The following is a 16,072-nucleotide window of genomic DNA, read 5'->3' on the forward strand; positions in this document are numbered from 1 at the left end:
TGAGATAATTTTTGTAAATCACTCAGGACAGTCCCTGGCACATAATAGGGGCCATAGAAATGCTTCTTTCATTCCATTTACTTCTCACTAGAGCTAACTCACTATATCGCCTTATACGATATGTTTAGGGAAAGTTTTACAATTATTGTAATCATAACTAGGAATTCAGGTACCTGGGCAAATTCACTTGGAGGGGGGGAGAAGTTTAAGATACGATCACCCCTGTGCTTGGCTAGCGAGATTGCAGATAGAAGTCAGAGGAGTTGAGGTCAGGGTGTTAGAAGGGGCTGAAGAAAAAGATTATGAGAGGTGGAGTTATTGGAGAGGAAGGAGAGATGTTTCACAGACAATAACAACACAAATTCAAACAGGATAGAGTGGGTTTTAGAAGTGGAAAGGAGGTGATCGATGAGTAATGGTGGCCCAGGCAGGGTTTAAAAGTCCCAGTGGGAAGCAAGTAGTGTTACATCTCCTCCTCCTGGCCTTGTCGGAAAGAGAGGGAGAGGGAGAGGGAGGGGAAGAGAGAAAGGGAGGGAGAGGGAGAGACGCAGAGAGACAGAGAGTGATGGAGAGTGACGGAGAGAGAAGCAGGAAGCTTTGAGATGGTACCAACAGATGGGGTGTCTTCAAAAAAAAAGCTGATGTCACTGAACACCAGAATTTGGGAGGAAGGTGATAAAAAAAGATCTCAGGGGAAGGAGAGTTTAATAACAACAGAGAGGAGCTCCAGAGGGGATAGTGGAAATGGAGGTATGGGAAAACAACATGAAAAGATTTCAGAGTTCTAATTAATGCATGGGTAAATCATAACTTCAGAGGACTGACAGTGAAGTATGCCAAGAGGTTGTCTATCCCTTTCCACAGGGTAAGAAGGAAGAGTTGATATAGTCTTTCCATTAATAAAACATTTAAAATAAAAAATAAAGGAAGGAAAAATAGAGGAGGCTGGGAACTAGAGAGGACTAGTCCTGAGTTTAGCATGAGAGAGAACGGTGATGTCGAAAACATGCTGCCTTTGTTACTGTTGTACTTTCTCCTTCCAGATGATCTTGGGTATCCCGAGTAATACAGGATACAAGTCTCCAAGCCAGGTAGCAAGTCAGGGGAGGTCTTCCCTAGCAGGGAGGTGAGCCCTAGTGGAGAGGCCAAATGACAATGAGCTCCTAGAGAGTTGGGCTGACTGCTCTGTCATAGGAGAGGAACCCCCCTGCTCACCTCTTAGGTGTCAGTGCTGGAGACAAAGACCTGGGTGTCCTATACCACTTCTGGCTCTGGAAATTGGTATGATGTCAACAGTATAAAAATAGGATTAGACAGGCAGAAAGCAAAAGTCTGTGGAGGAGGAGGGAGAACAACAACAGCAACCAGAACGTGAAGAACCAAAAGAACAAGAAGAATAACATGAGGGAGAGCAACAATAACAATAAAAGAACAAAGGCATGAAGAAGAAGAAGAAGAAGAAGAAGAAGAAGAAGAAGAAGAAGAAGAAGAAGAAGAAGAAGAAGAAGAAGAAGAAGAAGAAGAAGAAGAAGAGGAGGAGGAGGAGGAGGAGGAGGAGGAGGAGGAGGAGGAGGAGGAGGAGGAGGAGGAGGAGGAGGAGGAGGAGGAGGAGGAGGAAGAGAAAAAGGAAGAAGTAGAAAGGTATAAGATACATTTTTAATTACTTTCATTTCCTTTCCTAAAATATTAGGACTTGGAGACTGCTAGATTTTTGAAAGCCTTGCTTTTAGGTTCTACTTTGGAAAAAAGGTCATCAGGTCATTGCTCTAGAGCTGAAGGGGACTTCAGAGGGGCCATCTAGTCCAACCCCCTCTCTTCAGAGATGAGAACCAAGGCTCAGGGAAGTTAAATGACGTGTCTCAGGTCACACAGGTGGTACATATCACAGGCAGGGATTTGAACCCAGGTTCTGTGATTCCTGAGCCAGTGCTTTTTCCACTGTACCACAGATAAAGTGATTTTTTTTTTAGTCTAAGTAAATCTTATCTATCCTTTAATGCTCAACATAAGTCTTACTTCATATGATCATGGATTTAGAGAGGGAAGGGAACTTAGAGGCTATTAAGTCCAACCCACTCATTTTACAGCTAAGAAAACTGAGGCAGAGAGGCCAAGTGAATTACTTGATATACAACTAATAAGTCTTTGAGACAGGATTTGAATTTAGGTCTTTCTGGCTTGAAGGTAGATTCTCCTATGCACCCATGCTGCCTGTCATCTTATATTATTGCTTAAAGTTATTTAATTCTGTTCCCAATTGAGAAATGGTCAATAGATAAAAAGAAGCAGTTTTCAGAAGAAGCTATCGATAACCATATTTAAAATACTGTAAGTCACTAATAATTAGAGAAATGTCAATTAAGACAATTCTGAGGTTCCATCTTATACCCATCAGATTGGCAAAGTTGACACAAAAAAGGAAGAATGACAAATGTTGTGGGAAAACAGGTGCATTAATGCACTGCTAGTTGAATTGTGGACCAGTCCTGCCATTCTGGAAAGCAAGTTGGAATTAAGCCCCAAAAGCTATTAAATCATGCATACATACCCTCTGATCCAGTGACATCAACTTTAGATCTATATGCCACACAGATCAGAGAAAGGGGAAAAAATATTCATATATACACATACATTTATAACAACTCTTTTTGTGATAGCACAGAATTGGAAATTGAGGTGGTATCCATTCATTGGGGAGGGGCTAAACGAGCTATGGTATATAAATAATAGAGTATTATTGTGTTGTAACAAATGATGAAAGGGGATGGTCTTAGCAAAACCTTAGAAAATTGGTATAAACTGATGCGGAGTGAGGTAAACTAATACTAGAAGAATATTTTATATAACAGCAATAATGTAAATACAAACAACTTCAAAAGATTAAGGAACTCTGATTAACACAATGACTAATGACAATTTCAGAATACTCAAGACTAAACACTTGCCTCTTGATAGAGAGGTGATTAATTCAGAGTACAGAATGTCTCTCTCTCCATACATGAGTGCATATGTACGTGTATGTATGTATATTTATATATATATATATATACATATATACATATGTATATGCACAAATATTTGGACATGGGCAACATGGGAATTTGTTTTCTTCTTTATACATGTTTTAACAGGTTTTGTTTTATCTTACATTCTCAGCTGAGCGAAGAGGTGGGAGGGAGAGAATTTGGATCAGAAAATAAAATTTAATTTAAAAACAAAGTTATTTAACCATGCCTGTGTAGATCCTGCCTCTTTTTATAAATGTCCCTGACAGTAGGTACTATGACTTCTCTTTCTTTGCTTTTATACCACAAGGTGCTATGCATGTATAAAGTACTGAAGGCCACTCAGTAAATATTTTTGAATGTGTGGCTTTCTATCACAAACAAACAAACATAGTGATTTTTTGAATTTAGAGTCAGTGTTGTGAAATCTTATTTCTGGTTCTGCCTTAATTTGCAGCTATGTTAACCACTGTGGCATTTTGCTTCTTTTTTCTCTGTCCCCTGTTGTACTGCTCAGGAATTTCAGGAAGCAATGGAATTCTAACAGCCGCCTTGAAGGATCCATGCTCTGGAAAAACTGAGTCAACAAAACATGCCCTGGCAATATAAACAAAGGGGCTCAATGTAGCTGTAATTTCTCTGAAGGCTTGTGCCTATGACCAAAATTATAGTCTTTGGGTATGTTATTTCAGGGTCAAGCCTGAGGAGGTCATAGTAAGGGTCAAATTTTCCCCTTTCTCTTCCCAAATTTCCCCCCAAATTTATTCTTCAGCACAGCTGAACCGAATGTTGAGCACACACTAGGAAAAGCACTTAATCACTAGCAGGAAGTTCCCTTCCTTCCCCCCTCCATTAAAAAAAAACAAAACCTTACCTTTGCCTTTATGGTAAACCCCAAATGCAATGAAAGTGCACACAATTATATCTTCTTTCACAAATATTTTTATAGTAGAATATGAACTTTTCCACAAAGTCCTATGCTGTTTTCTCACGGTGCACATGTGATAATGGGTTCTACAAGCCTAAGGCATAGTGGCAAAAGCTCTGGCTGTTTCTCCCAAGAAAGCTATCTAGCTGCTCCAGGCAATGGCCCAGCAACAGTATGTGTTTGTAGTCAAAGAGTTTAGCTAACTCAGCTATGGAGAAGCTTATCACCAGAAAGCTATCCACTAGATGTCTAATATTTTGGTCCTGGTAACCCATGAAACAGATACAGAACGGGATTCAGTCCAGTGAAGTCTCTTTCTTTTTTTGCTCTGACAATAGTAGAGTCAAGGAAAATGGAGGCGGTGGGGTAGGAAATGGAGAGCAGAGGGTGTTAACTCTTAGACCATCTACAAATACTAACTTAATTCTTGGTACTCTTTGTATTGATCTGCATTCGATGACCAACAAGCTGATACCTTATAGAAGGAGCTGAATCACATTCATATTGATATTCTCAATATGAATGAAAGCAGAAGTAATAAATAAGACTTAGGGACTCACATTCACACAACTCTTACTCTCTCCAAATACCAGGGCATCTGAAGGCCCATCTCACTTTACTGAACAGGTGTTTTCTTCCCTCTTAGGGAGGCTGCTTTGGGCTCAAAACATCAGTCAGACATCACGCTGGTTAGGGCTCTTTCTTCTTTGCTCCACAAATGCGGCTATAACAGTGTAGAAGGAGGGCACCAGAACCTACAGCCTACACTCCGCACTCCCAGCTCACCCTCCCGGCTGCTCCAACTCTACATGGCTGCCTGGCAGCCAGGAAGCTTGGGGATCTATACTTGAAAACTTGGTATCATGAGAAAGCTCAGGTACCCTGCTTTCTCCTTTGTATTTTATCTTCCTCTGTTAGAATGTAAGCCCCATGAGAACAGTGATTGTTTTTTTTATCCCCAAGATGTAGAACAGCACCTAGCACAAAGAAAGCACTTAAACATATTCTCTCTCTCTCTCTTTCTCTGTGTTTTTCTGTGTTTCTCTCTACATCTTCATCTCTCTCTTACTATCTATTACCATTAATAGGTTAAATCAGGGGTAGGGAACCTGTAGCCTCAAGGCCACATGTGGCTCTCTAGGTCTTCAAGTGTGGCCTTTTAACTGAATCCAAACTTCATAGAACAAATACCCTTAATAAATGAATTTGTTCTGTAAAATTTAAACCCAGTCAAGAGGATTTAGAAGGCCTTGAGGCTGCGGATTCCCCAAAGGATTAAAGTACCAATAGATCATGCTTGCTTCTGCCAATCTCAATACTGCCCCTTCAACACTCCCACAAATTCAGGTGCAAGTCACCTACTCTGAACCACTGAGTGTCACAGCAGCCATTCCCTCATTCTCAATTTTATTTGCAACTTTATAGGACCACAGGTTTAAGGCTGGAAGGAACCTTCCATGCTTCACACATGCATGGATTCAGTCATGCTATATAGGCTCTCACCCTCTGATGCAGTAAATCTCAGAACCAAATCAATCATTCAGACAAACTGCTAATTTTCTCCATGTCCCATCCTGCTCACCCACACTCTGCTGGGTCACAAGCCCCCGGGGACAGATTTTGCACTGCCATGATAAACACACCTAATTGACATCAACGAATTGATGCTCTTTAAATAGCACAAGAAATCAATAGTGCCGTCTAACAGGCCTACCTCTGTCTGCATTATAATTTGGATAGCCCTAGAGTCTAATAATAAAAAATGTGCAGTTAAGTAAAATATCATAGGTTCTCCTCAAAGAGGAAAATAAAGGACTTGGTAAAGCTGTTGTGCCTATCATGTGCCCAGAGTCAACAGCAACTATTATCTCAAAGGCTATTTGACTATCTTATTTTGTAGTGCTTACAGTGGGTATAAGCAAAAAGACCATAACGAAAGTAATTTCAGTTTAAATGCCAACATCACTGCCAAATAATATCAGAAAAATAAAAATGACTAATCGGCAGGAAATTATTTCTTACCACTATAGAAATCATTTCAGAATCAGTAATCTACATACAGTAAGATAATCAACTATTTAGAGAAATTTTCAAAATTAATATAAAATTAGATAAGAAGTTGGTGTCATATGCAATTACAACTCTAGCCTAACCTGTTCAAATAATCTGTCAACTCCAAAAAAAAATAAGAGATTAACAAAAGAATCTGACTCTATCACCATTTCATAGAGATGTTTAACTGAAGCAAAACTGTTACCACTAAGAAGAGACCAAAAGAACCCAGAAACCAGCTCAGACAACAAATGTTTGATCTCCTTGGTTATCAGAGAGACATTAGAATATAAGTTAATTTGCAAAACATTATAGAAGAAGATGAAACAAGATTATAAGTGTTATCTCCTTAAAGGATAGTGAAAAGCAGTTGAGGGAAAAAAATGAATCAATAAAAAAGTTTGAAGTACGACGCAGTTAAACCAGATTGTTTGAAAGCCATTTGAGGCTGAAACTACAAGTAGACAACTATCAGGCAACAATTAGAATGATACGTTAGCAAGTAAGTCGACAATTTAAAAATTATTCTTATAATAAATCATTATGACAATAGTGGAACCACTGTTTGGCCACTGCCAACAGTATCTTTTCTGTACTGTTAGGAGTGGCATTTAAGTACAGAAAGATGGGGAAGAGGAGCTAAACTTTACAAAATATATGCAGAAGGAATCCATGCTGGAAACAACTTTATTTTAAAGGCATTCATGACCAATTTTCAAGATATCTTAAAAAGGGGATGATTCTAAAAGAATGGGAAAAAATTACAAGCAGCATTTACGCCCCCCTCCCCAAAAGGTGTCTAAGAAGAGAACAGAATAATTGGCAAATATCTTTTTTATATCTATAAGAATCTTTGTGAGAATGATCTCTGCAAATATATAGTATACTTGATAAATATGAAAAAGGAACAAGGTTTTAACCAATTTCCTACAACAGACCATATCTCCATAATCACAACTGAGAGCTATAGAAAACATAAGATTCCACTCTATCTATTCTTTGTTACTTACACAGAAAGTGTGTCTCAGTAGAAGAAAATGTAGCCAGTCTTAATGGAGCACATATCACACAATGTTTCCCATTTATATGTTAAAATTAAACAAGAGTCTACTAAAGATTCAACCTCAGAGATGACTTTGGGCATCTAATCGTTTCGTATCAATATCAAATGAGTCATAAAAAGGAAGATAAGTGCTCATCTATGGGAGTGAAAAAAGATGTCCTAAGTCAAGTCCAAATAGAAGAGGGTGTTTTTATGATGGCAACCTTCTCCAAATGTTCCCATTTGCCAATGACATTCAAAGAATTTGATTTAAGCCCTAGTACAGTACAAATCCTCCTTGATAAAAATCTATAATTATTCAAGACACTATTCTAGATAATTAACTAACAACACTAGAAAAATCAGGGCAAGATGAAAAATGCATAGTGCCAAGATTATGAAATATAGTTGGATGTGTTCTCCATCAGAATGCAAGCTTGCTGAGGGCAAAGACCATGTTTTTGTCTTTCTTTGTATCCTTGGTGCCTGGCACATAGTAAATGCTCAATACATGTTTACTGATTATCTGACTGACTGGATGGGCTGCCCATTGAACTAGTCCGGTGGTCCATATGTAGTGGACAAGAGTTATAGGTGGACAATGTTCTGGGCCTGGAAGTAAAGGAAATTAAGTTGAATTGCATTTGGGAAATTGTGCCATCTTTTCAAAGATCCTTACTTGCCTTTTGTGGCAGGAGTCCATCTTTTTTAACACCAATGTTTTCCATTGTTCCTAATTAAGGATTGCCATGACATTGGAAAGACAAAAACTATAAAGTATCCCAAAGAACAAATGAAAGCTGTGTAATGGGCTAACGTATAGTACCTTTAATGACTTGAATCGATATTGATAAGGACAGGGATATCTGGAGAAGGAGGTGGGTTGGTGATGAAGAATGCTTAGTAATTCCGGGATTAATGCTAAACTGACCCTAAAGAAACATCGAAGCAATGAGAGGAAAACTTCTAGAACACAGGGAGAACACTATTCTCTCAGAGAATAGAAAGGCCAAGATCATACAGGATGAAAAGAGGTGAAAGGGCTGTGGTCTATTTAGCTAGAGGGAGAAATCACAGATTCATCAAGTGGTCTAGTATGGAATACTAAGTATCAAGTGGAAGTTGCTGTTCAGTTGTATCCAACTCTTTGTGTCCCTACTTGGGGTTTTCTTGGCAGAGACACTGGAGTGGTTTGCCATTTCCTTCTCCAGCTCATTTTACAGATGAAGAAACCGAAGCAAACTGGGTTAAGTGACCTGCCCAGGGTCACACAGCTAGTATCAGAGGCCAGATTTAAATTCAGGAAGATGAGTATTCCTGACTTCAGGCCTGGTATTCTCTCCACTGAACCATCTAGCTGCTACACATACACTCACTAATTCTCCTACTATTTTCTGAAGAAATAAAAATGCCCTATCATTCATCATCTCTGTTTCCATTTTACAGAAGTAACTGAGACAAAGACTAAATAAATTTGCCCTACACCAGGTATAGTATATGGTTACTCTTAATTAGTTCTAACATGCCTGAGTTACCTCCTTAAGGCAATGAACATATTCTATTTCTTGTTGGGGATAAGTTGATAAGTTGAAAACTTGAAAAGAATGTTCTGTGGTCCCTGTGGCAGTTTATAAGAAATAGGGAATGACATCTTTCTTCTGTTTGGGCAGGTCCAATCCAGGTGTAAGTTCAACTTTAGTGACCAAATAAAAGAAAGTCCCAAATGGTGTATTGCTACAGAGCTAACTGGAGGAAGGTTGGCAGTGAACACAGCTTTAGGCAGCAATTTATGAATGCTCCCTCTGCAAAGAAACACAAAAAAGTGTGAGAGCACAGCCAAAACTTTTTAGAAATATTGAGGGAACATTTTAAAATTATCCTAGTTTGAAGCATTTAGACTAATCTGAAAGAGAAACCCTTTAACAATCTTTCTTTAACCATAGGTTCTGAAATAATGTCCTACTTTCTTCTTACCAAAGCAGCTACAGGAAGGACACCTTCCTTAAAATCATTTGGGCAGATCGGATGGAGACAAGGCCTAGGGTCCTTGAATAGTCCATCAAAAGGACTTAGAATAATGACCCACCTAAAGGAAGTATCAGGGCAACTAGGTGGTGCCACAGTGCATAGATTGCCAGGCCTGGAGTCAGGAAAACAAATTTTCCTGAGTTCAAATCTGGCTTCAAACACGTACTAGGTGTGTGACCCTGGGCAAGTCGCTTCACCCTTTTTGCCTCAGTTTCTCATCTGTAAAATGAATTGATGAAGGAAATGGCAAACCACTTCAGTTTCTCTGCCAAGAAAACTCCAAATAGGGTCACAGACAACAGGACAGGACTGAAAAAATTGACTGAAACTGAATTAAAGGGCAGTATCTTCTTTCTTCCTTTCATGAAGGAGTCAGGGCTCTGATCAGAAGGAAAACGACCGTTTGATTATTACAGATAACCTATGACTAGCTAGTTGGGGGGTGAGGGTAGGGTATGAACCCTTGAGGTGAAAGTCAAAGAAAAATTTAGTGGTTTTATGAGGAAGATTATATTGCTCCACTGAATGTTAACCCTAAACTGTGTAACATGCTTTGTTATATTGTGAAATGTGCTTTGTTCAAGATTCCTATAAGTGTTATTTCAAAATGCCTTGTATCAAAGACATGTCAGGAGGTATGAAGAGATTCTGTCGGTTTAGAGTGACATTTGTCTCTCAGGCAGGACAATGTTTGAATTTACATTAATAAAAATGATTAAATAATCAAATTATAAAAATCATAACCATATTATTAAAATATTAAGATTATGATAATTAATAATAATATTAACAATAACAAAAAGATTTGTGCCTGAAATGCAAAGCATAGTATTAATTTTTTTCTTCTACAAAAGTGAAAGTGAAAGTTGAGTATTGTAGTTTCCTCTCAACATTGAAGGGTGTGTGTGTGTGTGTATTCGTTAACCAAGTCCCAGTAGAGAGCTACAGGCATAGCTCACTTTAAGCAAATATGCAAATCTACATTTCAACCCAACATTTATTGAATACAATCTACATCAATCAATCAACGTTTATTAAACATTGTGAGCTAGGCACTGTGCCAAGCGCTAGTGATACAAAAAGAGATAAAGGCAATCCCTGTTCTCATAAAGGTATATTCTAATTGGGGGGGGGGGGAAGGGAAAGACCTCAGTAAACAAATATATAAAGAGCAAGCTATATAACAGGACAAACAGGAAGTAATTGACAGAGGGAAAGCACTAGAATTAAGAGAAGTTAGGGAAAGCTTCCAGTAAAAAAAAAAAGCATCTCAATTGGAAGCTAGGAAGCTCAGTAGGTGCAATGATTGAGGATTGCACTCCAGGCATGGGAGAGAGCCAGAGAGAATACCCAGAACTGAGAGATGGAGCACCTTGTCCATGGAACAACCAGGAGGCCAGAGTCACGGGATCGAAGAGTATGCGGCCCCAAATAAGGTGCAAGGTGACTGGAAAGGAGGTGGCAGTGGAGGGAGGGAACAGGAGCTAGGTTACAAAGGGCTTTGAATGTCTGAGCATTTTGTATTTCCTCCTATAGGCAATAGAAAGCCACTGGGAGGTGTGTGTGTGTGCGTGTGTGTGCGTGTGTGTGTGTGTGTGTGTGTGTGTGTGTGTGTGTGTGTTTGCAGGAGGGCAGTAGAATGCAAATGTGGGGATGTAGTGGGAAAATCAGTATCTGGAGGATATATTGGATCAGGGACAGACTACATACCTGGAATGCTTTCCTGACCCCTCCACCCTCTTGCTGGCTCCTCCCCTCCCCCCAACTCATAGAAGCCATAGTTTTCTTCAAAACCTAAATCAAGTTCATCCATCGACGTGAAACTTTTGCTCTTCCACAAAGCTACTGGTATCCTCCCACCCAAAATTATCATGTATTTACTTTGTATGTACTTAAATATTATACACATTGTTTCTCCTTTATGAGAATGAAGACTCCCCGTGGTCATGGACTGTTTCATTTTCTCTTTTTATCTCTGACACTAAGTGCAGTACCAGACACATAGCAGTTAATAAACGTTAGCACTAAAGATAAATTGAGTTGGGGAAGAATCTTTTAGTAAAAACTGAGATTCACAATCAGATTCCTCTAAATAACGAACTCCTCTAATCTATTAGTGAATATTTTGTCCACTAGGTGGTACAGTGGTTTAGAGTGCTGGGTCTGGGGCCAGATCTAACTAAAGCCAAATCCAGCCTCTGACATGGCCTGGCTGTGCCAGCATGAGCAAGCTAATTGACCTTTGCTTCAGTTTCCTCACCTGTAAAATGGGAACAGTAATAATAAGACCTTCCTCCCAGGACTGTTGTGGGGATCAAATGAAAAATATTTGTAAAGCACTTTGCAAACCTTGAAGTGTTTACATAAATCACACCTATTATAATTGTTCATACAGAGTCTATTCGTGCAAACCTTTCAGAAATGTTTCTTACATAAAGTGAGATCTGCATATAACAAAATTTGGATCCTTAAGAAATACATCAGCCTCTGTTTCTGAGTTTTATATATATGTCTGAAATCCTGTTTACCCAGAGAAATGCGATTTAGTTAACAAATAAAATTTGTTTTCCTTACCCAGTCGTGATTGCAGCATCCCAGAGCTAGCATTTGCTGTGTCATTAAGTCTCAAAGTTCCTCTGCCCCTTTCAGTCCAAGATTGTGTTGTCTTTTTAAATACAAAGAGTTTGCAGTTGATCTAAATGAAAAATAAGAAGAAAGACAACTTGATACATAGGTAAATTTGTTCTGAATCAAGTATCTTCCATAGACTCACTTTCAAATGGATCTCAATGTTATGGAAAGATAAGGATCTATGACAACCAGAAATGAAATTTAAGATGTCCTATAATAATGGGCATAAGATATAGCTTAAGAGTAGCCCTATCACTCCAACCTACTGTTTGGACTAAATGTCAGAAAGTCATGGAGAAGGAAGAAGAGAAGAAAGAGAAAGGAGGGAGTCTTGGGAGAAGCAGACTTTGGAGTATGAAAACATTTGTATGATTGCTTTAAATTTTATTTCATATCATTGGATTGAGAGTCATTAAACTTGTCACGCAAATCTGCACAAACGACATACAAATTAAAGCACTCTACATGGCTCAGTGTAAGCAGATGAGGGAAATTTTAATATGGACAAAATGTCAAACAAACTCACTTAGCTGAAAGAACTTAGTCGAAGTAAAAAAAAAAACAACAAAAAAAATACCAAAAACAACCAATAGTGGAGAGAATGCCAGGAGTCAGAAAGACCTGAGTTGAAATTTGGCCTCAGACATTTACTAACTGTTTGGCCCTGGACAAGTCATTCAAACTCTGTTTGCCACAGTTTCCTTATGTGTAAAATGAGGATAATTAATGGCATCTATATTCTGAGGTAGTTGTGAGGAACAAATGAGACATAATTGTAAAGTGTTTAGCACAGTGCCTAGCACATAGTAAGGGTTATATAAATTTATATTATTATTAACATTATCATTATAATATCAATAATTGCTGTAATTAATAATAATATTGAAATGTTGTTGTAATATTATTATTGATTCCTATATCCTTATCTTGAATGTAAGTCATTTTTTCAATATAGCATTTTATAAATATTTTGAAACACAGACATATTATTTCTTTCAGAACTGTTTAATTATAGCACTCATTATAAAAACAGTTACCATTGAGTTTTTTTTGTTTTTTGGTCCTAAGTCTTAGGTAAATCAAATCACCGATACATTTGAGTATGTGAGAGGTAGGACCTATTGTAATATAGCATGCTAGGGTATCTTTTCCCTATAGAAACTAATTGTGAATGAGTCCCTTTCCCTTAAGAAGCAAAAATCCAAGTAAAGTGCTGGCTCAGTCTAGTTCCAAGTCAATATTAATTCACAAGCTTTTTCAAGGAAAGACACTGTTGTCCTTCATCTTCAAAGGTGACCTTCCTGATGGTTATCAGGCATAGGGATGTTGATAAACTCACCTTTAACACATTATGTTCTTCTTCCTCTCCAGTTATAACTTCAATTTTCTCCGGCATACATTTTGGTGATGGCTTTGAGGAGAATGCAGCTGCTGATTCCTTCAGAGTTGTGTTTTTACAAGAGCCTATTCCCAAGAGAAAATGAAATTAAATCAATCTCCATCCTGTGGTTATATGCCATTCTTAGAAGATGTTCTTTGTTGATATAAATGAACATAAGTATTGTTTTGGCCATCAATAACCTCTGTTTCCAAGACAACCTTATTGCTACTAATTAAGCTCAAAGACTGGTTGAGTTTCTAAATAAAATCTTCTTATATGACATTAATTCAAATTATATGGCATTTAACAATCCAAACGGGTTAAATGTCAATTTTGTTTATTTGTATATGTGCATTATTTTACAATTCTTTTTAATCATATATATTACTGGTATATTAAGTATATCTAATTTCATTCTAAGATATGAACTATTCTTAACAATATTTGGGCATATGTGATCTCACTATAGACAAAATGTAGAGAGGAGAGAAGAGGAAAAAGCAAAGAAGAATCCTTACTTTTCAATGAAAAGTGGAGGGGAAAAGACACAGATGAAGTGAATGGTCTTTCCTTGTTATATGGATCTTTTTCTTGGTGAAGCTCAATAGATTTTTGTGGACTCTAGAAAACAAGATGCATTCTTTAATACTGTCCTTAAAAATTTTTGTTCTTATACACATACACACACATATACACACGTGTGCAACAATTTCTTTTTAATCATAATTTTCCTGATCAGTATCAGATAATGAAATAGTTATATGAATACCATTCCTAGTGAGTAAACATTTATTAAACATGTTGTACCCTTGGTTCCATCTCCTACAGTCTCCTCTGGGAGCTCACTCCTTCAACCCTCTCATTTACCACCTCTTCTCATTACTTGCTCTTTCCTCAGTTTCTACAAATATGCACAGGACTTCTCCATTTTTCATAAAACAAAACCTCTCCAGTTGACTCTGCCTGCCATCACCTTAAAATTCCATTCTCTATCTCTTCTCCCTTTACCAACCAAAATCTTTGCAAACATCATCTACACTCTTGTGTCTCTTTCCTACCATCTTCCTCACTTCTCAAACTCTTTCAATCTGACTGCCAACTTTTCCCCTGAAACTACTCTTTCTGAAGTTATCAACAATCACTTAACCCCCATCCTCTTTCCAAATTTTTGCTCTTCATCTCAGGAATGAATTCTTTCCCCCTTTTCCACCTTTCAAAGATCCTCTCTTCCTTTTCAGGACCAACTTAGGTGCCATTTCCTCTAGGAAGCTTCCTCTGTCTTCATGCCCAGGTAAAAGATATCTCTTTTTACTTAAATTTCCCTTGCAGCTTGAACCTAATACCTCTGTACTTGTTTTTACTTTTCATTGTATTGTTGTCGTATCTACAACTGCCTTGTTGTTGCTAGCTTATTCTTGCTCCACAGTGTCTTATACTCAATATATCAAGGATCTGTGACTTCTTAGGTGCCAAGACTCTCTCCACCTTGTTCTTGTTGCTCAGTCATTCAGTCATGTCCGAATCTTCATGATACCATGGATCTAAGTATGTCAATACTGTCCACGGCATTTTCTTGGCAAAGATACTAGAGCAGTTTGCCATTTCCTTTGCCAGGTCCCTCCACCTGCCCAGTATGTAACTTAGAACTTATTGTTGAGAGTTGCTGAAGGCTTAAACAGGTTAAGTGACTTGCCCCTGGTCCTACGGCTAGTGTCAGTTCTTGCACATAGCTGGTGTTTAATAAATGCTTGTAAAATTTAATAGGAAACCTTAAACCTTATGAGATGAAACACTGACTCAGTTATCAGAGCTTCATGAATTCCAGCACAGTACCTTTGTACAAGTGGGTGCTTAATAAAATTTGAGCTATCACTCACTAATTCAAATTTTTTGAGTTTTTGCCCCAGGAGGAAGTCACTCAAAAGTACTAAGCCTATGTTTTCTATCCCTTAACATTTCAATGGTGATTATAATGGTTTTCATTTCTGTACTTCATGTGAGTATTGTTTTGAGAGGATTCATTAACAAATGATTAAAAAGCAGTTTGCTGATGTTTAGTGCCATTGAAATATGCTAAATAACAATTCTATTACCAATTGAGCATATCTAAGTGTCTCTAGTCCTGCTGAGATTTACCCCCACCTCCCCCAGTTGTGCCTTGATTAACACATGCCAAAGCACTTATGTAACAATATTACAAATGTAATATATTGTAATTATGCTGCTTCTTTCCTCTGAGGTTTCCAAGCTATTATCCTAATAACTAGAACATGCTTCCCACGAGGTTCCTTCTGTTCAAAGAGGAAAAAAGTATATCATTTCATCCAAGAGAGCTAAAAATATTAGAATTTAACTATTGTTTTGATGATGTTGCTATTAGAAGCACTACAATGAAATTTTTTCTTATAAGGATAATTGAATTCTTTGACTATAAAATCTTACCAAAACTCTCTCATTCATGTTTTCTCCAAAAATGAAATTGGAACTATGGCTTTGTAAAGAATGTCTGTCTTCATTTGGTTGACTTCTGAGGAAAGAAAAAAATTTTTAAGTATTATTTTCAAAATGTGATGATATTGACCATTCCAAATATTTAAAAAAACAGATGAAAAGACTAGATGACAATAGAAATTAAAACTGAAAATAATCTATGTTACAAATTCAAAACACACTATAGTTAATTTTGGATGATAGGTGATAATGGAAGGGTGACAAAAAGCAAAACTGTTGTGGATATTTTGAAGCCTCTCACCTCTTCATTTTCTCCTCACTATTTAGCTCTTTCTCCATTTCCACCCCCAGGAAGCCAGCATTGTTTCCTACAAAGTCCCCCTAAATCTAAAGCAAAGAGCTCTGATAAGTCAATAATGCTTGTTAGAAAATTTGCCTACTATCTTACCCCTAGAAGGAATATTTGTGTTTTTAAAAACACCTGCAGAGATAGGGAGTCAAAAGGATTACATTTCTTAAGGCAGAATTTCAGCACCTGGGCCAGTGGAAATTTT

The 16,072-nt window shown here is 37.8% G+C and overlaps 1 protein-coding gene across 2 annotated transcripts in view; it reads right to left on the bottom strand.

Annotated features, from left to right (window-relative positions):
* Positions 1 to 16,072, bottom strand: part of RANBP3L (RAN binding protein 3 like) — a 63,196-nt gene that overhangs the window by 12,361 nt on the left and 34,763 nt on the right. For both annotated transcript variants that reach the window (XM_036741954.1, XM_036741953.1), the window contains 4 exons: positions 15,510 to 15,594; positions 13,586 to 13,688; positions 13,026 to 13,150; positions 11,630 to 11,750 (listed from right to left, as the gene is read on the bottom strand). In XM_036741954.1, coding sequence (XP_036597849.1) covers positions 11,630 to 11,750; positions 13,026 to 13,150; positions 13,586 to 13,688; positions 15,510 to 15,594 — 434 coding nt within the window. The remainder of the gene's footprint in view (positions 1 to 11,629; positions 11,751 to 13,025; positions 13,151 to 13,585; positions 13,689 to 15,509; positions 15,595 to 16,072) is intronic.

The sequence above is a fragment of the Trichosurus vulpecula genome, chromosome 1 (assembly GCF_011100635.1).
Source record: "Trichosurus vulpecula isolate mTriVul1 chromosome 1, mTriVul1.pri, whole genome shotgun sequence".
Lineage (NCBI taxonomy): Eukaryota > Metazoa > Chordata > Mammalia > Diprotodontia > Phalangeridae > Trichosurus > Trichosurus vulpecula.